At 40.8% G+C, this 24,942-nt stretch overlaps 1 protein-coding gene across 2 annotated transcripts in view; it reads left to right on the top strand.

Moving 5' to 3' along the window:
- smarcc2 (SWI/SNF related BAF chromatin remodeling complex subunit C2) overlaps nt 1-24,942 on the top strand; it is a 95,743-nt gene that overhangs the window by 26,482 nt on the left and 44,319 nt on the right. For both annotated transcript variants that reach the window (XM_028967206.1, XM_028967207.1), the window contains exons 7-13: nt 6,097-6,166; nt 6,306-6,381; nt 6,454-6,692; nt 7,178-7,299; nt 7,597-7,634; nt 9,765-9,895; nt 10,012-10,083. In XM_028967206.1, the coding sequence (XP_028823039.1) occupies nt 6,097-6,166; nt 6,306-6,381; nt 6,454-6,692; nt 7,178-7,299; nt 7,597-7,634; nt 9,765-9,895; nt 10,012-10,083 (748 nt within the window). The remainder of the gene's footprint in view (nt 1-6,096; nt 6,167-6,305; nt 6,382-6,453; nt 6,693-7,177; nt 7,300-7,596; nt 7,635-9,764; nt 9,896-10,011; nt 10,084-24,942) is intronic.

Here is a 24,942-nt window from a genome sequence, read left to right on the forward strand (position 1 = left end):
CGCACGTAGATAATGTCACTAGAATAGCATTCTTTCACCTTAGAAATATTGCGAAAATAAGAAATATCATTTCAATGCATGATGCATAAAAGTTGGTCCATGCATTTATTACATCAAGGTTAGATTACTGCAATGCATTATTGTCTGGATGCTCTAGTAGGTGCATGAGTAAACTCCAGCTAATACAGAATGCTGCAGCCAGAGTTCTAACCAGAACCAGGAAATTTGACCACATCACCCCAGTCTTACAATCACTGCACTGGTTACCCATCAAATTTAGGATTGACTACAAAATCCTACTTTTAACCTATAAAGCTCTAAATGGTCTTGCCCCGCAATACATGAGTGAACTTTTGGTTCCTTACGAACCGCCACGCCCCCTTCGATCAATGGGTGCGGGGTCACTACTGGTACCAAAAGTACAGAAGGTCACAGCTGGGAGCAGATCCTTCTCCTATAGAGCTCCGCAGTTGTGGAACGGCTTGCCTGTCAGTGTCCGGGATTCAGACACAGTCTCAGTGTTTAAATCCAATCTCAAAACCTATCTGTTTTCTCTGGCTTTTTGCTAAAATCCTAGACCCTCATTTCACTTGATTTGGACGCAGTGTCAATTATAAAGTCCAGTTTATCACAGAGTCCCCCTGTTAGACACAGACAAAGTTAAATTCACCAGTTAGGCTGTCCTAGTTAGGGTACCGGGCCACTGTAGCACCAATATACCATTATAACCACAGATTTCAGTATCAGTCGTACAGTGAAACCGTCTGCCGCTGCTTCTGTTTGTTTTTCTCCGAGACACGGAATCAAGCACCCAGACTACTGGCAGACCCCAGTGAAGAGACAAGCAGATACATCCTGGTTCCTGACAACTGCTTTACAAGGACAAAACATAAAACAAACCAGAGGGTCACCACAGCCACCACCACCACTACAACTACAGCTTCAGGGATCTTCAAATGGACCAGTAACATCATTACGGACACGTAATCTAGACCATGACACTGAATACATCCTGGACTTCTCCAACCCTACAGCTGTAGGACTCATTATATCATATCCAACCCTGCACTGACACCATTTGCAGGCTCACTCTACCCTGGAAGGGGGTCCCTCTCTGTATCACTCCTTCCCAAGGTTTCTTCCTTTCCTTTTTTCTCTCTCCTAGAGTTTTTTTGTGTGGAGTTTTTCCTTGTGTGCAGAAGGGTCAAGTGTGGGGGGTGTCAACTGTAGGGCCTGTCAAAGCCCATTGAGACATACTGTATGTGATTTTGGGCTATATAAGAAATAAATGTTGTTGTTGTTGTTATTGTCTAACCTGGCAAGGAGAATAGCGTGATCGATAGTGTCAAACGCTGCACTCAGATCAAGCAGGACAAGCAGCTAGATGCGTCCCTGATCAGAGGCCAACAGCAGGTCATTAACCACTTTAACCAGCGCTGTCTCAGTGCTATGATGAGATCTAAATCTCGATTGATGATACTTGATACTTTGCGGATATTGTTACTGTCTAGCTGTGCGCTGCTGGGCTACGACTTTTTCTAAGATTTTTGATATAAATGGAAGGTTGGATATTGGTCTATAATTTGAAAGCTGACTGCAATCAAGATCAGGCTTTTTAATCAGGGGTCTAATGGCTGCTACCTTGAACGAACTTGGTACGTGGCCGGTGCTAAGCGACAAGTTAACAATTTTGAGGATAGAATTTATAATATCGGGTGCTATTTGCTTATGGAACCTTGTTGGAATCGGATCCAAAGCGCAAGTACATTGATTTGATGACGATATTAATTTAATTAATTCATGCTCTTTAATAAGGTTAAAGCGTTCTAATTGGTGGTCAGCTATTTATAATTTTCCTTAGAAATATCGGCGGAGCTATTTGTTGTACTTTTAATCTTATCTCTATTTGCGACTATTTTAGTATTAAAGAAATTCATAAAATCATCGCTACTATGATGATATTGAGTGGTATTATCCGTTTCTGTCTTATTCCTGGTTAGTTTGGCTATAGTTTTAAACAGGAATCCAGGATTATTATTGTTTTTGTCTATTAACGAGGACAGATACGTTGATCGAGCCGCGCTAAGAGCCTTCTTATAGTTAAGTAGGCTCTCCTTCCATGCTATTCGGAATACGTTTAATTTACTTCGACACCATTTACGTTCTAATTTCCTGGCGGTCTTCTTAAGCGAGCGTGTGTGATCATTATACCAAGGAATTACGTTTTTATCTCTTACTATCTTCCTTTTGAGGGGAGTGACTTTATCTAACGTACTACGCAGTGTTAATTCTAGACATTTGGTCGCTTGGTCGAGTTCAGTGGGGTCTGACGGTGAGTTTATCAGCGTTGATAAATCTGGTAGGGTATTGATAAACCTCTCTGCCGTACTTGATGTAATTATCCGTTTGTCTCCATAACGAGGGGGGTTGAGTTTATTGTGTCCGAGACATATTTTAAAAGCGACGAGGAAATGATCTGAGATTATTTCAGATTGCGGAAGAGTAATTATATCTTCTATATTCAAACCGAAGGTCAGTACAAGATCGAGCGTGTGACCACCTTTGTGAGTAGGTCCTGTTATATGTTGGTTAACTCCAACTGAGTCTAATAAAGACAGGAATGCTGTTCTTAGTGAGTCTTCTAATTTATCACAGTGGATGTTTGTTTTAACCAAGTTTTGGTCAGGCACAGTACATCAAACCCCTGATCTGTAATAATTTCATTGACAATGAGCGTTTTAGGTGTAAGGGATCTAACATTTAATAATCCTATTCTTATATCGGGGGTGCTGGTGGTACTTTCAGAAGGAATGATAGTAACGGGTAGTAAGTTGCTGAAACAGACACCCTGTGTCAGCATATTTATGAGTTTTATTATTAATGTTTCTTTTATAATCTCTTGTTTTAATAGAGCGAGGTAAAGACACAGTGTCAATATTGTGCTGGGTTGTACACGCTGACTCTATGCAAATGGCAGACACTCGGTTTAACCAGTCTGTCTGCTGCCTGGTCTTGGCTCTGGCGAGTCAGTTATGTTTTTTGATTCTAAGACTATGAGCTAAGTTTTTAGATAACTGAGTGGTGCCCGCCCAGTTGGGGTGGATGCCATCTCGCCCAAAAAGACCAGGCTTCCCCCTAAATGTTGGCCAGTTATTAATAAAACCCACTTTTTTTTTTGGACACCACTCGATTTATATCGAGGAGCCTTACAGGTCTCGTCGCTAAGCCGAAACTGCGGTAATGGGCCAGAGCAGGTTACTTTATCTGACATAGTTTTATAGAGATGCTTGAATTGGCTAAAACAATCTTTGGTTATTTCCGACTGGCGTAGCCAGACGTCGTTAGCGCCGACGTGAATCGCTATACTGGAGTACCTGCGGTTATTTTTTGCCAGCGCTTTTAAATTTGCGCGGATGTCGGGCGCTCTGGCTCCAGGAAAACACAGGGTTTTATTTGCTGGTGCCGGTATCCTCACGTTTCTAACTATAGAGTCGCCACTAGAGCCGGTGGATTGTAGGACCCAGCGGATGCCTCGCTGAGGGGGGAGAAGCTGTTCTGAACGCGGACCGGTGTGTGGTGCCCAGGTAGTGGGGGAGCTTGGCGGGTCGCCACGGAAGCTCGCTTGCGTGATTTACGCCGAGCCGTCACCCAACCGGCCTGCTGTCCGGAGGGCGCTACTGGTACCGGCGCCGGAGTAGACACACTCACTGGCTGACTGGGCTCGGCTATTTTCTCCGTCATTTCAACTAGTCTCCTACACTTCCCACAGGTGAAATCCTCACTACTGACAGAGTTCGTCAAGCTGTACATTTCACACACTGCACATGGAATAAGGAGCCATAACTTACGTTTTGGTGAATTTGCGTGATTAATTCAGAGGTAATTCAGGGAGTCCTTGGACGTAATACCAGCTTGCACCAAACAGTGCAGCACCGGAACTTTCTGTTTTCTGTGGTGGCCTAATGGAGATGTCAATCAAGATCAGGTGGAATACAGGATGACCGTGCACCTGTTTGGAGCTGTGTCTTCTCCAAGTTGCGCAAGCTATGCACTGAGGAAAAGTGCCGATGAGCATCAGTCTTGTCAGTGTATGTCAAGCGGTCAAGTGAAACCTTTTTGTAGATGATGCTTTGAAGAGGTCAGCCGCTGAAGTGGATGCTATCCAGATGATCAAAGACCTAACAGGATTGTGCCAGAGGGGAGGTTTTGCCTTGCAAAAGTGGATCAGCAACAGCTGCGCTGTCTTGCAGGGCATCACAATAGAGCAAAAAGGTGATGCAGCAGGAATTATGCAGAAGAGGTTGTGCATGGGACGATTCCTTGCCACCTGACATCTTAAGCCTATGGAAAACATGGTTGGAAGATTTAAATAAGCTTAATATCATTAAAATACCCAGATGAGTCGAGCCTGTGGACTTTGATGAAGTAGCGCTGGCCCAATTACATCACTTTGCTGATGCCAGTGAAACTGGTTATGGATCTGTGACATACTTGAGGATGAGGAATTGGCAAGGGCACATACAGGTTGCCTTTCTGTTTGGCAAGGCTAGAGTTACACCACTGAAGGCCTTAACAATTCCACAGCTTGAGCTGACTGCAGCAGTCCTGTTGTGAGAGTGGACTCAATGTTGAAGATCGAGATTGGATGATTATGTCTTTTGGATAGATAGTAGGAATGAGGATAAACGGTTTCACACATTTTTAGCTAAAAAATATCAACCACCCAAGGGGCATCAAAACCCAGGCAATGGAGGCATGTGGGCACTGACCAGGCTCAAGAGGGCTGTAGCTTGGTTTCTCTGTTTGAAGGTCGTGTTGATGGAAAAAGGGGCTCTTGGAAAGGTTCATGGTAACGCCATGTAAAACCCTGGTTGTGGATGATCTGTTGAAAGCAGAGGCTGCAGTTATTAGCTATTGACAGCAGCAGCAATTCAAGAAGGAGATTGATGCATTGTCCTCTAAGAGGGCAGCAGTGAGTCGCCAGAGTAAAATATACAGGTTGAACCCGGTCCTGGTTGATAGCCTATTGAGGGTTGGCGGCAGACTGAGCAGAGGAGCAATGCCTGAAGAGCTTAAACATCCCATTATTTTCTCCAAAGAACAACAAGCTCATTAAAGTCTGGGTCATGCAGGACACACTCATACATTGTCGTCAGTCAGAAAGAAATTCTAGATTACCAAGGCAAATGAATTAGTGAGGAGAATGATTGCTGGCCTCAGCTTCTGTAGGTGATACAATGGACGTCTTCTGGAACAATGAATGGCTGATTTCCAGAGGCAAGAATCCAGCCTGATCTACCTCCTTTTACCAACATGGGAGTGGATTATTTTGGTCCTGTAGAAGTGTGGAAAAGAAGAGGAATATGTAAGTGGAATGGAGTCATATTTACCTGTTTGCAGCTTCTCTGGAGACGGATAGTCTACGTGTATGTGTGTGAACATTGGGATCTCACACACTTTTACTGCTCCTGTTATGTACAGTTATTTATCATCGTTCATAGTGCAATTCAAAAAATGTATTGTGTGTCATATGCTGTGTCTATTGTCTACAAGTGTTATATGTGAGCTGCTCCACTGTGCCTTCAAAATTGTTTAACTGAAATTGAAAATATAATTTTTTCTTAAAAAATACTTTCAATTCTTTTCATACAACTGTACATGAAATATCTTTGTTACAAAAGTGCTGCTGTTTAGTCACAGGGTAGCAGAAATGTGGAAAAAATGTTCTCTTGTTTGACTCCAGTTCAACCAGAATATCTTTGTCTGATGTACCTACAAGACCCACTGTGCCAATATTTGAAAATATTCTGAGTATCAGGATCTTACATTTTTACATTTACATTTACAGCATTTATCAGACGCCCTTATCCAGAGCGACTTACAATCAGTAGTTACAGGGGACAGTCCCCCCTGGAGCAACTCAGGGTTAAGTGTCTTGCTCAAGGACACACTGGTAGTAAGTGGGATTCGAACCTGGGTCTTCTGGTTCATAGGCGAGTGTGTTACCCACTAGGCTACTACCACCCTTGGGATCTTGGGATGATGAGTTTTATTTTTACCATGATCATGTCAAATCATCTGTATGTTCTGTTATAGAAGAGTGGGTTCGACCTGTGATGAAGAGAGACAAACAAGTTCTGCTACACTGGGGCTACTGGCCAGACAGGTACACACACACACAAATCACAGGTATTTATTCACTTAGATAGTTCACTGAACAGTACACAAATTTACAAAAACATGGATTACACAATGAACAGACATACCTATCCACAAACACAGCTGACCTTTTGCCTTTTGTCAAGCTATGATACGTGGATCTTAGCCAGTGAGATGGAGGCAGTTATAGAAGATCCTCCCGCCCCAGAGAAACCCAGGAAGGTGTGAATTTTTTTTTTGTCTGCGCACTCACAGGCGGTATATGTTGATAAATTGTGTAAATGTGTGTGTTAGGTCCATGCTAAGTGGATTTTGGATCTAGATCAGTATAATGAGTGGATGACTGAGGAGGACTATGAGGTTGGTGAAGGCAGCAGGAGGAAGAGGATCTCAGCAAAGACGCTCACAGATGAGGTGCCCGTGCCAGACGAGCGCAAAGAAAAAAAGCCTGGCAGTGCCAAGAAGAGGAAACGTTCACCCTCGCCCTCCCCAATTCCTCCCACTGAGGGCAAGAAGAAGAATACTAAGAAGGGGTATAATGACCTCTCTAACATCTATACTCTGCACGCACTTATTTTCTCATATTGTAATAGGCGACGAACAGTGGTATAATTTTCATGTAATTGAATAACGTGCAGTTACTGAATAATAAAGATGAGCTGTCTTCAGTGATATTTTCATATAGGTTAAAGATACAGAAACTGTGAAATGCCCAGACAGCTTGTTATGATTAATGGATAATAAAAGACTTCTCTATCATATGTAGAGTTCCTGGAGCAATTCTCTCCATAAATTACATTATCTATTGACCAAATGGTGCCAAATGAGCTTTTTGTGTGATTATGATTTATTTATAAAGAATCATTTAAAATTTGCTCTCAGCATTTACATAGGAACAATAGTCAATTTTTGTAAACTTTTGCACTACACATGCAACGTCAATAGTAATGCAATTATAACACTTCATGTATAGTGTTTTGTGTGTGTTTGATGTGTTTTTTTATGTATGTATGTCCAGTCCCTCTACTCCTTATACAAAGTCAAAGCGAGGGCAGAGAGAGGAGGACCAGGATGAAGGGGGCAAAGAGATTGATGAGCCATCCCCACCTGCCACTGATGACAGCATACTACCCAAAGCAGGTACACACAACATATTTACATTTACATTCATGCCCTTATCCAGAGCGACTTACAATCGGTAGTTATATGGACAATCCCCCTGGAGACACTCAGGGTTAAGTGTCTTGCTCAAGGTAGTAAGTGGGATTTGAACCTGGGTCTTTTGGTTCATGGGCAAAAGAGTTTACCCACTAGGCTACTACATAGACAAAGACAAATATAAGCATAAACAAAGTTCTAGACACAGGCGCTGCAATTGTACTTGTAAGTGGATCTTGACCTCTTCCAGATCTGACTTGTGCCACTTCTGTCTTGCAGATGAGCAAGAAGATGAATCAATGGAGACAGCGGGAAAGGTAAAAATGTTGCATTGTTTTTGGTCAATTTATTTGTGGTCTAATGAATCCTCATATGATCAAGCCCTTTTAGCTATCCTATTGACATTATGTGCAGTGGCTAGTAATTTCAAATCTGTTAGGGGAAAATGCAAAAATAAATAAAAAATAAGCAACCAGCATATTGTACATTTGTGCACAATGTTAAATTAATACTTTGTTGAAGCTCATTTTTCAGCATTCTTTGTTTTGGGGTCTCTCAACATAGCTCATCTTAACTTTATTTGTCAACTCTTCCTTGTATTCCAAATCTGTGAGATCTTTTTAGCAGACACCTGAAGGTTTTGGATAAAAAGGTTTCATGTATGCATGTGTTTATAATTCCCTCCACAATTACTAACTCTTTAGTTCCATCTGAAGAAAAGCAACCACAAACTGCCACCACCAGTGGGTGGTGGGTATGGTGTGTACGGTGGTATGGTGTTTGTGGTTGCTTTTGTGGTTGCTACAACTACAACTACAAGTGCAATTCTTGCACTTGGTCTCATCAGACCATAACACATTTTCCAACTTGATGAATAATTGGCCTAGTAAAGGCCTCATATTCCAGACATGTGGAGAATATCAGAAGCTATTGTAACAGCTAGTACACAACCAGTGCATTCCAGAATTTTCGACAGCTTATTCAGTGTTTGTGTAGGTGTCTTGGCAGACTCCTTGATCAGGTTCATCTAGTCTTGTCACCATTTTTCATCAGTTCTTGGCAAAATCACTATTGTCCCATATTTTCAAAACTGATAACTGTCTTCACTGCATTCCATGATATATCCAAGGCTGTGGAAATTTTGTCATACCCTTCTGACTGATGCATTTCAACTATGACATTCTTTTTGATGCTTTGAAAGCACTCTACAAACCACAGCTCATGCTGTAGGAGGCATCTTCCATGCTAGGACAGCTGAACTTTATTTGAGGTTAATAGGGCTGCAACAATGAATCAATTAAGTCAATAACAAAGTATTAGCAACAAATTTCATAATGGATTTGTTGTGTCGCGCGACGTGGTTGAGAAAAGATACAAGGCCATATGGGCCGTAATATGGCTGCATTTAAATGAGCAGTTTTACACTAAACACAAGCATTTTTATGAAAGAAATGCGGCATTTTGAAAGGTGTTTCTAATGCCTGTTACCCGACGCCACTAGGCGTTAAGTAAACACCTGGTCTGTGCACGTGCTCAACACACACTAAAACAGACCACACGTGACACCAGATCCACAGCGCCTGCTCTGTCCAGGCGTCATGCGTGGTTCACAATGCCTGGCCTGACCCGCAAATTTCTCCTCCCATGACAAAACAGCAAGCTTGTCAGCCCACGTGACAACACTACGGATTGCTGGAGAGGACAGGTGAGGTGAGGTGCCTGTAGTTCGCATTTCACAACTGTCTCAAAATTATTTGGCAACGCATAATGAACTGCGTGACTTTTTGAAAGGGGATTTTTTTGTGATTCATTTGCATGTTTACGGTCCTGTTAAAGCTGTGACATTCTTCACCCTCACTGATGTCAGTTTGAGAGTTTGCGAGTGTGTGTAGTATATATGTATATTTGGCAGATATAAAGCATACATGTGTATGTTTTTTGTGTTAGTCCATTTTTTATGTTATTATTATTATAACATCTCAAGGAGCAACATGTTTGTGCACTTTCTAAAGATTTATTCCATTTTTGAATAAAGGGTTTGGAAATGAATGCTTTTCTTGTTTTGTTTTTTTTATCCGAGTCTATGATTAATAAAAAAAAAAATCTACAGAGTAATCGATTATTAAAATAATCGTTAAGGTTAATCAGACTCAAAATGCTGTAACAGACTGAATGCTGTAAGTGAATCAAAAATGACTTCAACAAATTTGTTTACAGGTGTACACACTTATGCACCCTTATTGTGTTTTTGTATTTGTCCCCTAATAGTTTTAGTATTTTAATAGATTATATGACACAGTGAAGGTGGGGGAAAGTTTTAAATTATTTTTTGTAGTGTCACAAAAAATGGAATTTTAACATGGCTAATTCCTATAGTCCTGTATTCACTTTTTCTTGTGGGTGCCTGTGATAATGGTGCTTATGCTGGTGTGTTTGCATGAGTTTAGGAGGAAGATGAGGGCTCTCCAAGTGTTAAAGGTGAACCTGTAAAGGGTTCAGATCTTCATGAAGACAATGTCACTGAGCAAACACACCATATCATTATCCCAAGCTATGCTGCCTGGTTTGACTATAACAGGTACAAAAACCTAAACAGGCACACAAAATGCAGGTTTCACTGCTCCCCTTGCAGTTGGTTTTGCAACTGGAATGCACCCACAAAAATGTTTTTAATGCTCTTTTTTTTTCCCCAAGTGTTCATGCCATTGAGAGAAGAGCCCTGCCTGAGTTCTTCAATGGGAAGAACAAGTCAAAGACCCCTGAGATGTGAGTTCTATGTTCCTGCACAGTTTTAACACAGGCACATGCATTCAGAAAGTAATGTTATTGCATGATTGTGAGCTCAGTTACTCAACAAGGATTAAATCTGTTGCTTCAGTTCACTTCACATATTATCACAGTATAAATATGTAAATCACTAATGGAAAATCCCCAGGGTCTGAAAAAGTACCTGTGCAGACATATCATACCTTGTATCATACCTCAAATGTTGCTGGTGCCAGGTGCCGGTTATGGTGCTCGGCCAGTGCTAAACTGGGAACCAACCGAGAACCGGTCATATGATAATACATCACAGGTCATGCCAACTAAACAGAATCCCAGCAGCAAATGCATTAAATCGTAATAGGAATCTTTTGGACCTCCACCGCTGCCACTTTTACATAAGCCTTTCTTTTTGTCCCTGTAGTCTTTCATTTGGTATTTTTAACGTATTGACAGTTTGGTTGGTTGTGCGTATGAAGCCTATGACTTGTAAGTAATTCCCTTATCTCTACATACACTTTCTTCTAGTGCACTTTTTAACTTGTTGACGTCCGTATAGCTAGAATAGCTTTAAATACTTAATCGCTCCATGTAACTGGACTTTGGTAGTCTTCTAAAGCGACAGATACTGGTACTGCTGTTATGAGCTGTTTGGCATTCATGAAATCATCATTCTTTAAGGTACTTCCCTGATATGTTTTATTTCATGATTAGTTTAGGATTAAACAATTGATACAATTGATAAACAAAAGTATACACACCCTTGATAAAAAAGCAGCTTTTTTTGAAGGAAGAAAAAGACCACAATGATTTTTATGTGACCTGTAATCTGTACAATTAAAAGGAAATTTAACGTTGCACACCTTTAAATTATACTTTGTGGATGCACCTCTTGATTTAATTATAGCATTTAGTTGCCAAGAGACAAAATAAAGTTCCCCAAATAAAGTTCAACTGGCCAAGTAGGATTTTCTTTACATTTACTCAGTTCCTTATTACAACATCAAATGGATCTCACAGCTGAAAGGTGTCAGAGCTTCAAGGGTACAACAAAAAAAATCTCATTTTTGATATACCATTGGACACAGCAAAGACAGAGGACAAAAGTGGAGAAAAAATAGGAAAACCGCATGGGTGACCATAACCAGTGTTGGGAAGTTATGAGTTTATGTAATTTAATTATAAATAAAATGCTATTGTAATTTGTTATGTTTCTGTAGCAAACTGTGTAATTAAATGAGTTACTTATATGAAATATTCATTATTTAAATTTTTGTTATTGTGCACAAAAATAATCAGTGGCGCTCAACCTATCGCAAAGTAATTTTCAGCTGATCGTCACATGTGTCTGTGCACTTGCACGCGCACCTGTTTCTCAGCGTGCAACATTTTATTCAGAGTGAAACTATTTTTGTTGTTTCTTCAAATTCAAAAGTGTGTTTGTGTTATATGCATTGCGAGGTTTGCAAAACGATGCATAAAGGCTACGTGACCCAAATTCCCTGCTGCTAAAACAGACAAACACAGAAGAAAAAAGCGAGAACTGAAAAGTCTGTTAGCAGCACAGGGATTGTCACGTTCTTGGTAAAAACAAGACATTTCTCAAGGACTGAGAAGTTGTTAAAGAAGTATTTGTTGAGGCTGCAGGTGCACTGTTCACTGGATATAAAATAAAACAGACCATGGATGGACATGCAGTTATCTCAGAGCACAGATACACTGTGGTGTGAGGGAATGGCAGATGACATTGATACATGTATGTGTTTCTCTCCAGTTTTGATGATTCGACTGATCTGATGAATGTGGCACAGCTTTGTGTGTTTTTCAGAATGTTTGGAGAGCTTCTGACCATTTTACTATTAAAATATCACACCAGAGGGGAAGATATTTTTCACACTTTCGTGGAATTTGTTACTAAAAGCCAGTTGTCCCCCAGTAAGCTAATTTCCATCACAAGCAATGGTTGGCTGCACTAGTGCTGCTAATAAGAGGCTACAACACTTTGACCTGCGAAACTTTCCTCACAAGGGTAATAACTCTGTGCAGCTTGACTGTTCACATTATGAGGGTGGTAGTAGCCTAGCGGGTAGCACACTCGCCTATGAACCAGAAGACCCAGTGTCACGGGTGGGCTGGACATGGCGATGAAGGAGGACGCATTCGCATGATCACAGGAGAGGGGTTTAATATAAAATACACAAGACAAGGGAACATGAACACGCACAATGACCCGACGACGAACAGACACGAACAGGATAGTTTTATACAATTATATAAATAGACAGGTGAACACGATCAGGGAACATTACACAGTATGAACATGAAACTCCAGTCCGGACTCCGGATCCGGAGTAACCCCTGCCGGTCCGGATCATGACAGTATTCCCCCCTCAAAGGCACTACCACCTGGGAGTGCCCACAAAACGGTCCATGAAAGGGGGGAGAAGTCCATAAGGACGAGTGGCGGCAGTCCTGCACCGGCGGCGTCAGGCCCGGGCCAAAGCACGGCTCATCCGTGGGGGACCGGCGTCCTGTCCGCCGTCCGCAGGTACCAGTCACTCCAGTCAGTCTCCGGCACGCCCCGCTGGGATGTTCGCCGCCTCCCTCGTCTCGGTTAACGCCGGGAGCACCTGAACTGCGCGACCGGTCTCCTCGACCCCACGGTAGCTTTCGTAGGCCATCGAGGTCCGGTCGCACGGATTCGTCGGTACTCCCCGCCTCCGGAATCGCCAGGGGGAACATGGACCGCGTAACAGATCCTCTCGATCCTAAAAACAGTCAGTACAGTCACACCAACCAGTACAAAACCAGTCTACCCCAAACCACGAACCAAATAACAATACCCAGATTGTCAAACTAGAGTTGCGCACACGTCTATCTCCCAGCATTCCTCTATGCAGTTGCGCCAGATCATGCAGTCCAAAATCCCGCATACATGCCAAAGTTTTCGTCCTGAGTGCACGGCAACGAACTGCGCCCAGATACCTTTCCAGGCCCGGATAAATGGAAACACAAGCAAAGTGTAGACCCTTTTCTCAGCCCCAAGCTTCCTTGACCTCAGCTACTGCACGACAATCCTGCTGTAACACAAACACAGTTGAGCCAATAGATGGAATGCTTCAAGCCCACAGACAATAGCACGCAAACCGGAAATTTCCTGGGGTACTTAGCTCGCGCTGCTGTCAGTGGTTTTCGTCACCACTCTCCAGCCCGCTTCCATTACTTAAGGTGGGCCCTATTTATAAGAAACACTGACCTACCCAGAACCAGTACCCAGCCTTCTCCATTCAATCCATCAGTCATTAAAAATCAGGCTAATGAAACACCCAAATCCCTGGTAGGAAAATAGCCAGTCATTATTATTTAGTCCCGGAACCATTAATGAGTGCCAGTCACAAACACAGGAAAAAAACAACATGGTTGATTTACTTAATTCAGTAGTAGACAGTGGTTGCACACAGATGGTTTGCTTTGGCAGCAACTTGAATAATTGTGTTTAATTAACACGAGTTATTCATATTCAATAAACAAGTGTATTTTACATTGATAAGGTATGGTTGAAACATGTTAAAGTAATAAAGTAAAAATCCCAATCTTTTCCTCAAATACTATTTGGTCACTTAAATACTACACATTTATTTGCATGTTCATATTGTATTCTACTGTCAATTACACAATTTTACAATGGAGGCCTTAAAACAGATTATTTGTATTGTTCTCTTCTGAGATGGTTGCCTGTAACCTCTAGTAAATTTTCAAAACGGTAATACAAATCAACAGTGAATAAGTAATGTCAGTTTTTCTGTGTTTTATCAACTCAATCACAACAGAAATTAGACATTTCTTTTGAAAAAGGTTACAGGCAACCATTTTGCAAGAGAAAAATACAAACATTCTGTTATAGCCCTCTATTGTCAGGATTAAATTAAATAAAAATGCAATTGTAAACAATTTAATTATAGACCTGATTAATAGAACAATAATTTATCATATCATATGTGAAACGGGGAACATGAAACAAATGTGGCCATGAAGCCTGTGACGTAGAAGATGAAAGAATCACAGTGCTGTCACTAGAACAAGATGAGGTGTCATCAGTACCACTGGTTGATGAAAAGGAGGAAATGTGTTCATCTTGTTCTTGAGGTTGGCAGGATGTGTATACAAATGTTAGTGTTGCTTAAGTTAAGTTAATACATTCGTCTGCAAAAAGCAGTTTTATAACTTGTTGAGTTATTCAACAAATCTTAACTTTTACTGTCAAAACTCTAATATTTTAAGAATCTGACAACTAAACCCTGCAAAAACTTGTCAAGAGAGTATAAGGTGAAAAAAGGGGAAAAAACAAACCCCACCAGTTAAGTGTTTCCAGGGTTTCCAATGAACATTAGTATGTTACAGCAGAGACCAATCACCATTTCCCACACAATCAAGGTTAAACACAGACATGCAACAAATATTCCTGCAATAATATTCAGAGGCTGAGGAAAGCACAGGACAATACCAGAGTAGCAATTAACTGTGCTACAGGATGAAAACAGAATTGAAAAAGAGTGCTCTTCAGGGTTTCGATACATCAATTGTTTAAACTTTTTACTGATCATATGGAACTAAGCTGGGGTATCAGATGAGGAATGATTTCAAAATCTAGAAATAATTGTTTTTAAAAGTTAATAGCTTTTGCTGGAATTGTGTGTCCATAAGAACCCTTTGCTATTTAAAAAAAACTGCATGCACCTGTTGGCATAATGATTTTATATGAACACACTTACCTGAACACTTACCTCTCCATATGGTCACTATTCTTACACCAACTACATAGGCTGCCAAGAGATACTCATTAACCAGTTCAGAGATTTCAGGTTAGCCAATTTCCGAACCATATACCACAATCACACCTGGTCTGTAGTTTATTCCCTTGCTTCAAATGTTTTTTTGCAAATACATTAGGATCTATCTGTTTAAAAGGCTGAGCTAGCTCTTCCTTCAAAATATCTAATGGGATAGTGGATACATTGGACACATCCAGCACTGGTTTATCAATATTTGGAGATGACCAGTGGTAACCAATCATAAACGGATGTTTCATAGCCAAAGACAGGGGAACACTTTTGAAGCAACTGGTGGTTTTAGAACCTTTTTAAAGAAACTGTGCTTTGCCTCAAACCTAATGGTCCAAAGTCCCACAAGAGGCCCAAAAAGCTTTATTAGTTGTGGGTAATGTTCAATGTAGTGGTGTTTGGGCAGCAATGTTTTGTTAGGAAACACCTCTTGATACCTTTGTCGATTATCTGAAATTTTGCTCTCAAGGTAAGCTATAAACTAGTCACTGTGAACTGGGGCAACCACTACCTCTAAAATCTGTTTTAGATCCAACAAGAGTTCTTTGATATTAGTAATTTGAGGCAATGTGCTACTTCAACAGGCACAATGCCTTCAAAAAGATCATGGGCAATGTCAGGAGGGTAGCCACTCACAACATGAAAATTAGACAGTCCTGCAGTAAAAGGACAGATTCATTTAACTCCAAAAAAACTACTGCCACTCACTGCTGCTCTGACATGGGTTTCATGTGTTTCCTTGGTTCTGATGCTGAAAGTTCCTGACTTCATATGGTCCATTTTACACAAAATGCAAGGAAAATTGAGGACGATTGAGACCCCTGGGTTTTTATACCCAGTATCCAATACACAGCAAAGAGTTTGTGGATTTTGCAGGAAGTGCCTGTAGTGACTACAGACCTGAAAGTCATCAGCATACAAAGTTATGGATAAACGTAGGTCTTCCCCTGACAGCAAATAAATTTTCTTGCAAGGCAGACCATCCTTATAAGACCTATACACTGTTTCTTTTGCAGTCTCGGTCTCCCTTTGCGTCTAGTGATTACTAACTATCTTGTCCACTTGCAGGGATTCTAGGATGGGGACATACTGAAATCTTTTGTTCTTATTTGCATCCAAAATATATTCAACTGGTTCAACAATATTAAAATTTGCCTTGTAATACTGCTTACGTTGATATGCAGAGCTCAAAGCTCCACCCTTCTCTATGGCTTTGTTTTGAGGATTTTCTGAGCACAGAGAGGAGATGGCTTCCTCTATGACAGCTCTGTCAACTTGGAGCTTGTGCTTCTGAAAAATATCCACTAGAACACCTTCAGCATGAGATATAGGGTGGTAGTAGCTTAGTGGGTACCACACTCGCCTATGAACCAGAAGACCCGGGGTCGAATCCCACTTACTACCATTGTGTCCCTGAGCAAGACACTTAACCCTAAGTTGCTCCAGGGGGACTGTCCCTGTAACTACTGATTGTAAGTCGCTCTGGATAAGGGCATCTGATAAATGCTGTAAATGTAAATATAAATATAATTGATTGCTCTGCTTGAAAAACTGAAAGACAAGCTTTGCACTGCCACATTCACTCTGTAACTGGAAGACTTCTAGCACCATTCACTGTGGACGTAAAAGCAAAGAAGGATCAATGTTTAATGAGGACAAAATGGGGTTTGACTCAAAAATATGTTATTGAAATATTATAGAGAATAGCAAGCTGAAAATATACACATCATAAGAGGGTGAGAAATGTCCTGTTCTGACCATAAAAACCTGAGGCCACGATCAATCAGCTGACAAGGAATGTGCAGACTTGAAATTTGCAGCAAAACAGAAAATATTTTTATTTGCAAACCTTTTTCAATAATTATTATTATTACAAATGCATTTATTAATAGTTAGCAAACCAATTCAAATAGCAATGTATATTAGGAGCACTTCAGAGTTAAGTTAAATCTATCATTAACAGCTCCAGGGTTTCTGCATGTTTAAGGAAGTCACATTTAAGATTTTATACGGATCTGCAGATTGTCATGATACTACATTATTGAGTCACTTCATCCCAACATGATTTGGGATGAACAAATTTGTGTGCCCTCTATACCAATCATGTAGTTTAAACACTACACAGTCATGTTTAACTTTAGAACATGAGACATTTGTGTTAAATAAACCCAAGATGCTTATATAAATCCATGACATGGAGAGTCTCTTTTTTTTCAGTGCAGTTCTACAATTCCATGTACTTGACACAGTCAGCCTAACCGCGGGCTACCACCCACAGGTGAATGAAATTACCCGCAATCTGGAGTCTACCAGTGCTGGAACAGAAACAGACAGTCAGTTAGACGCACATTAACATTCACAATGAATTGTTCATTAGCAGGAGGGATTCTTTCCTGTAGAGCAAAAACGAGGGATTCTGAATACCCTCATCATAATTAATTTTGGTCTTTGTCAATTTGTGAAACGAAGGAACATCGGTGCTTCTTCCTGGGGCTGGCATGGTACTGTGACAGCACTACTTCCAGTCCCATCTCAGAGGCATCTACCTCCACGATAAAAGGTTTTGTGTGGTCAGACATTTGGAGGACTGGTGCTGTAATAATCCACTTCTTTAGGGAGCAGAATGCCTTTGGTAGTACCAGTCCAATGGAGTTTTGTCGGTGGGCCTCCAAGCAGGGATGTCAGTGGTGCTGCCACGTTACTGTAATTCTTGATGAATTTGCGGTAATAATTGGTTCAGACAACAAGTAAATACACAACCAGATTGTGTGTGCATAACCAGGGAAACCGAGTTTCCCCTGGAACCTGGACTGGGGCAAAACAAAAAAAAGTTTGGAATGGTGCGGGGAACCTTCACAGTTAGGGGACATGTGACAAGGGACAGGGGTTTGTCTCCTAACATCCACCCGCCCAGAGCTTGAACTGAGACCGGGGAATCCAGAGGTCAGGTGGGGATACGAAAGGTAGACCGGGCGATATAATTACTTGCGGCTCCGGAGTGTACCAGAGCTGGGACAGAGATAGACACGCAGTTAGACACACACAGTAACATTCACGATTAATTGTTCATTAGCAGGAAAGCAGAGGACCTTCTCCTCTTGCCCGCAGAGGATCGGCTGCTGGGGACACTCACTTTACCAGTGCCCTTGACACCCACGCCGCACTGCTTGATACCCACTTGCATTGCTTATGGGTATGGAGCTCTCCAAGCTTCCCGTCCTGTGGCTCCTCCCCAGGTCGCTAGGATGAAAGGAGGGGAGGCTCAGAGAGCCCTAAGATCAGGGAGATGGCGAGTTGAATGACATCATTGAGGCTTCGCCCTGCATCTCTACACGCCATCTCCAACTGGATGTCACAAAACATGGTGAGCAACACATCTTTTCCCCAGCCGCTCTCCTCGGCCAGGATATGAAACTGCAGGGTGTACTCACTCACTGTGACCTCACCATTGCCCACTGAATAGCAGTCACAAGTCCTAAATCTTGTACTGTGTGCTGAGAATGTCCCAGTTCAGGTTCAGGTGAAACAGCCCAGGAAAATCCTTGTGGATGTGCACACTCCTGTATGGCACAAACACACACGCACAGCACTTGACACAAACCAGTATAGAGGCATGTGGGATACCGGGAACACCTCAAGATACGTGTTTCATAACAGCTGTGTAGCACTCTGGATCACACTGGCGTAATAAGGGAAGCGGATGAGACAGGCCGCACCTGACACTGGTTACACCGTGAGGATCACCATCCGTGCCGAAGGGAGCATGATAAGGGAACCTGGAAATGAGTCATGTGTACCAGGCAATGGGCACAGTTTAGAAATCATTGCTTAAATGGCTTTCAAAGCTTCATGCAGGAGTGGTGTCAAAAAAACAATAGATATATAATTAATTACACACACATACACACACACACACACAAGTGATCTAAATGTATAAATTGTCTATGGAAGATATGTGACTAAATGTGATAAAAGTGTATATGAACCGAATTCTTGCATTTGTGTCTTTGACCTGGTGGTGGTTGCATGTTAAGTGTTGTGCAAGCCTTCGGTACGAACTTGTCACACAACAACAACAACAACAATTCAATTTTGTATAGCCCGAAATCACAAGCAGCATGTATCAATGGGTTTAACAACCACTACAGATGATACCTCTTATACTCATATAGGGTGGTAGTTGCCTAGTGGGTAACACACTCACCTATGAAACAGAAGACCCAGGTTCATACCCTACTTACTACCATTGTGTCCCTGAGCAAGACACTTAACCCTAAGTTGCTCCAGGGGGGGGACTGTCCCTGTAACTACTGATTGTAAGTCGCATTGGATAAGGGTGTCTGATAAATGCTGTAAATGTAAATGTCATACTTAGAAAGTCTGGACACAAGGATCAACTCCATAAAAAAATTCACATGGAGAAAAACAAAATGGAAGAAATTTTGTGAAGAACTATTTTACAGAGGGACCCCCTTTCTGAGTGATAACTGAGTGATTAACAAAACTGAGGTAATTTTAAAACTTTTTATGAAAGTGAAAGAGAAATTATTGTCATTGTGAAACATTGCAGTGAAACACACAATGTCATGCCATGACAGGTGCCTTAGGAGCAGTGTGTGCTTTGCTCAGTGGCAATTTGCTCAGATTATGGATCCGCTTCTTTACCCACTAGGCCATCCACTGCTTGACTAGGTGACTGTGTATTAACTGAAGGCCAGAGAGAAAAGATGTATTTTCAGGTCAGATTTAAACACTGAGACTATGTCTGAACAATGACGAGACATGGGACTGCTGGCACTTTTTTTTATATCACAAAAAGAAAAAATAAACAAAAACAAGCAGTATTTTTGGAACCTTGTACCAACCTTTCTCCTGTAACTCCACCACTGGGCATCTTGCAACAAATGGCAAGCTGTTTCACTCAAAAAAAGTAAGATCTGTATTCAGCTATGACTTTCTGTACTTTGGTTCTGTACTTCTGTATTTTTGGTAAACTCAGGTATTGCGGGGCAAGAGCATTAAGTGCTTTATATGTCAAAAGTAGGATTTTGTAGTAAATCCTAAATTTGATGGGTAGCCAGCGCAGCAAACGTGAGATGGAGGTGATGTGGCTGTATTTTCTAGTTCTAGTTAAAACTCTTCCTGCGGCATGACTTTTCTTCATTGAGATCATATTTCTTATCTTAGCAATAATTCTAATGTGAAGGAATGGCAGCTTAGTGATATTATCTTCATGTGAATCAAAAGAGAGACGTTCGTCAAAATAGACACTGAGATCAGTTCCTTAAGGCTTAAGATGTAGCATGAAGTCCATGTATGAGAGCTTCTGTCTTTTCAGGATTTAACAGAACAAAGTTGGTGAGCATTCACTGTCAAATGTCCTTCAGACAATTTTCTGTTCTTTTCAGCTGCTGCCTCTTATCTGGCATTGCTGATAATTACAACTGTGTTTTGTCAGCACAGCAGTGAAAGTTAATACCTTGATTACATAATGTGACCTAAAGGTAACATGTATACGGCAAATAGCAAAAGACCTAAGATGGAACCTTGTGGAATGCCAAACTCCACTTTAATATGTAAAGACATATTAAATGTCACCTATTATTTTTAGTTGTCTTAATTGGACCCTAATTCTATATTTAAAGCCTCATTCCAAAATCTGCTGTTCAGAATTTCGGTATTTGTAGCTTTAAATGCAAATGAGGAGGAGAGAGGTGCGGCGAGGAGAGTGGACTATAGTGAGCATGCATTCTCGGAAATTATGTCATCAACACCATTCACCAACCACAATGTTCAGCGCAAACCATGAAGGCATGTTTGCCTTTTTTCAGAAAAAAATTTAATTGACCCACTGGTTCTCGCATGCCTGAACAAAAAAAAATACATTTGTGCTCATTTTTATATCTAATCACCAAGCAACTGCAATGCTTCACATGTTTTCAGGCCATGAAGGTCATTTGAGTGGTGGTAAGGCCTCAAGTTTCTATTCTTGGACCTCTTATCTTCTTACTTATTTAATCTAGGTCCAATTCTTCGGAAATATGGCATTGCGTTCCATTTCTATGCGGACTACAGTCAAATCTATATGCCACTAAAACAAGAAAATGCATATTCTGCAAATTCATTGAAATTAAGGCATGGATGTCACTGATTTTTTTACATTTTAATGAAAAAAGACAGAGGTCATGTTGTTTGGAGTGATAAAGTTAAATAGAGTTAAAAATAAAAGTCACTTGACACATGCAGCAGAAAATATGGCCGTTAGACTAGACAGCAAATTTGATACACAGATCAGCTCAGTGGTCAAAACCATTAAATTTTGTTATCATTAAATTCTAGTACGAAAATTATTTATTTTTTATTTGTTCCATAAAAACAGTAATTGAGAATACTTTTTATGTAGGGACTGTGTTACTGAACTTTTGCCACTGGATGTGTCAAACTTTGGTTGTAAATGAATATTCAGGTCTCCCCCACATATTAGATAATCTTCTGTTTTTGTTACCATTATGTTTATAATTTTCTTAAAGAAACCAAAATCGCTTCCAGGAGGTGTATTTATATTGAAGAGAGTGACTGGAATTCCATCTATATTGCCCCTTATTAAAATATATCTGCCCTCTTTATCCCCCAATTGAAAATATCTTTTAACTTGTTTGAAATAAGAATTGCTACTTCTGTCCTGATTTATATGAGGTGAAAAAAAAACATCTGTAAAGCCCACTCTCTTTAGTTTCTAATTTTTGTTAGAATTTTACTGCTCTTAATTGGATTCAACAGCCCATTTACATTAAAACTTTATCTTTCGACTGACGATTTGTATTTACATTTATGCATCACCTATATATGTAAGATCAAACAGAACTGTTCTGCTCCCTGAACAAAAAATAAATATTTGAACGATTTAACAAAAATACTGTGATTCCAAGATAGGGGCCTCAAACAGAAGACCCTGGGCTAGGCCAGAGAGAACATCTGGCTGGGGGGGAAAGCCAATTCTAATTTCAGGCTGAGGGCCCCCACAAGTCCTCTATAAAGTAGAGTATATCCAATGCATTTACCGAATGCAAAAGCCTGTTCTTGGATCTCGGGGCGAGTGCACGGTGTGCTCTCTTGATATCAAGCTTAGTGGTCGGATGTATTTCCAGCGTGTCTTGCAGCGTCTTTTCCACAAATGTCACCACAGATGCCATTCCTGCTCCTTCTGGAACATTGTACATCCTTAATTTTTTTCACCATGACCTCCCTTCCTGATCCAGTATTTAACTTTCTTTCTGATTTATCAATTTGATCATCTTACTGATTACCCGTTCCAAGCTTTGTATATGATCTGCCACCAGTTAATTTTTTTTTTCTTTGCTTCCGCTATTTTAAAATTAGCGTTGGTAATCTCAGTTTTTATGTAATCTAATTGTACTTTCATGTCTTGTTGGAAGGCCCATATCTCTTCTAAAAAACTTGAAAACTTGCCAACTCAGAGGGAGCGCTAGCCCCGCAGGTTGCGTTTCCTTCAGTTGTTATGTCTACATTGGTATTCTTCTTGTTTCCATCTCTTTTCCAGATTCTTGCCCCACTTATAAGACAAAACGACAACAACATTTATTTCTTATATAGCCCATAATCACAAACAGTATGTCTCAGTTGGCTTTGACAGGCCCTACAGTTGACACCCCATACACTTGACCCTTCTGCACACAAGGAAAAGCTGAATGATACAGAGAGGGACCCCCTTCCGAGGTAGAATGAGACTGCAATTGGTGTCAGTGCAGGGTTTGTGATTAGTTGTCCAAGAAGAGGAAAAAGTTGTAGAGACCTACAGTTGTAGAGGTGGAAAAGTCCAAAGTGCAGTATAGAGCATCTGTCAATGTTTGGAGCTACTGGACAGTGCAGAGTAGTTGTTTACTCCAGTGTCATGGTGTACATTGTCTGTCCATGGTACTGGTCAATTTGAAGATCCATGATGCTTTAACTGTTACAGTGGTGGTGGCTGTGGTGATCCTCTGTTACGTTCCATACTTAGGACTAGGACTCATCTGGTGGTTTCGTCACTGGAGTCTGCAGGTGGTCTGCGTGTTTGATTAAGTGCCTCAGAGAGAACAAACAGAATTAGCAACAGACGGTTGTACATGGCACAGAAATATGCGGCTATAGTGGTATATTTGTGCAACAATGGTCCGGTACCCTAACTAGAACTAATGTGAATTTAACACTGTCTGTGCTTGACTAAGTGAATGCGTAATCAAGTAGACTTAATTGACACCGTGTCTGAGATTTCAACAGAAGACCAGAGTAAACAGATGTGTTTTCAGTTTAGATTCAAATACTGAGAATGTGTCCCGAATACTGACCGGCAAGCCATTCCACAGCTGCGGAGCTCTATATAACAAGGATCTGCTCCCAGCTGTGACCTTCTGTACTTTGGGTACCAGTAGTGACCCCACACCCTTCGAACGCAGTGGGCATGGTGGATTGTAAATAACTAAGAGTTCACTCAGGTACTGCGGAGCAAGACCATTTAGAACTCTGGCTGCAGTATTTTGAACTAGCTTGAGTTTACTCATGCCTACTAGAACATCCAGACAATAATACGTTGCAGCAATAAAACTGTGTGTTGTCAGCCTAACAGTGAAAGCTAATACTGTGTTTGCGAATGACGTTACCTAAAGGTGACATGTATTAAAAAAATAGCAACAGACCTAGGACGGAACCTTGTGGAACACCAAACTCTACTTTACGATGTGAAGACAAATCGCCATTAATGTCCACAAACTGATATATGATCTGAACCATACAAGGGCTATTCCTTTAATCCCAACAATATTCTTGAATCTGTCAAGGAGAATTGTTTGATCAATAGTGTCAAATGCTGCACGAGATTCAGCCCTGATCAGAGGCCAACAGCAGCTAATTAACCACTTTAACCAGTGCGGTGTCAGTGCTATGATGAGGTCTCAATCCCGGTTGATATACTTCATGAGTGTTGTTGCTGTCTGGGTACACGCACAGCTGCTGGGCTACTTCTTCAAAAATGTTCAATATAAACAAGGTTTGATCTATATTTCAAAAGATGATTGTGATGAAGATACGTTTATTCCTCAGGGGTCTAATGACTGCTACCTTGAACGAACTTTGTATGTGGCTGGTGCTAAGCAATGAATTAATAATTTTATAACATTGGGTGCTACTTGTCTAAGGAAACATTTACATTTACGCCATTTATCAGACGCCCTTATCCAGAGCGACTTACAGTGACAGTCCCCTCTGGAGCAATTTAGGGTTAAGTGTCTTGCTCAGGGACCCAATGGTAGTAATCGGGATTAGAACCTGGGTCTTCTGGTTTATAGGCGAGTGTGTTTCCCATTAGGCTACTACCACCCTTGTAGGAAGCGGATCTAATACACAAGTACATTGATTTGATGATAAGATTAGTTTAATAAATTCATGCTCTTTAAGAAAGTTGAAGCATTCTAATCGGTGGTCTGCTATTTCAAGATTATTTTCTGCTTTTAACCATATGTCTATTCATTACTATTTTAGTATTAAAGATTCATAAAATTCTTGCTACTATGATGATATTGAGTGATAGTATCCGTATCGGTCTTATTCCTGGGTAATTTGGCTACATAATTAAACAGGAATCTGAGATTATTTTTGATCTTGTCTATTAAAAAGAAAGTTGTGGGAAGTCGATTTTATTGTGTCTAAGACATATTTTAAAAGCAATAAGGGAATGATCTGTGACTGGGGAAGAGTGACTATGTCTTCTATGTATGTATGTCCTATCATATTTGTGTAACTCTGACTGAATCTAGCATAGAGAGGAATGCTGTTCTTAGAGAGTTGTCTAACTTGGCACAGTGGATGTTAAAGTAGCTGACAATTAAGGCTCTATCCACAGATCCAACCAGTTTGGAAACAAAGTCTGTTAATTCATTAAGGTCCAGGGGGTCTATAAATAAAAATCAATGGACTACATGGGTTATGTTGGTATAGAGAATTTCAAAAGAATTAAATCCATGTC

Source organism: Denticeps clupeoides, unplaced genomic scaffold, assembly GCF_900700375.1.
Source record: "Denticeps clupeoides unplaced genomic scaffold, fDenClu1.1, whole genome shotgun sequence".
Lineage (NCBI taxonomy): Eukaryota > Metazoa > Chordata > Actinopteri > Clupeiformes > Denticipitidae > Denticeps > Denticeps clupeoides.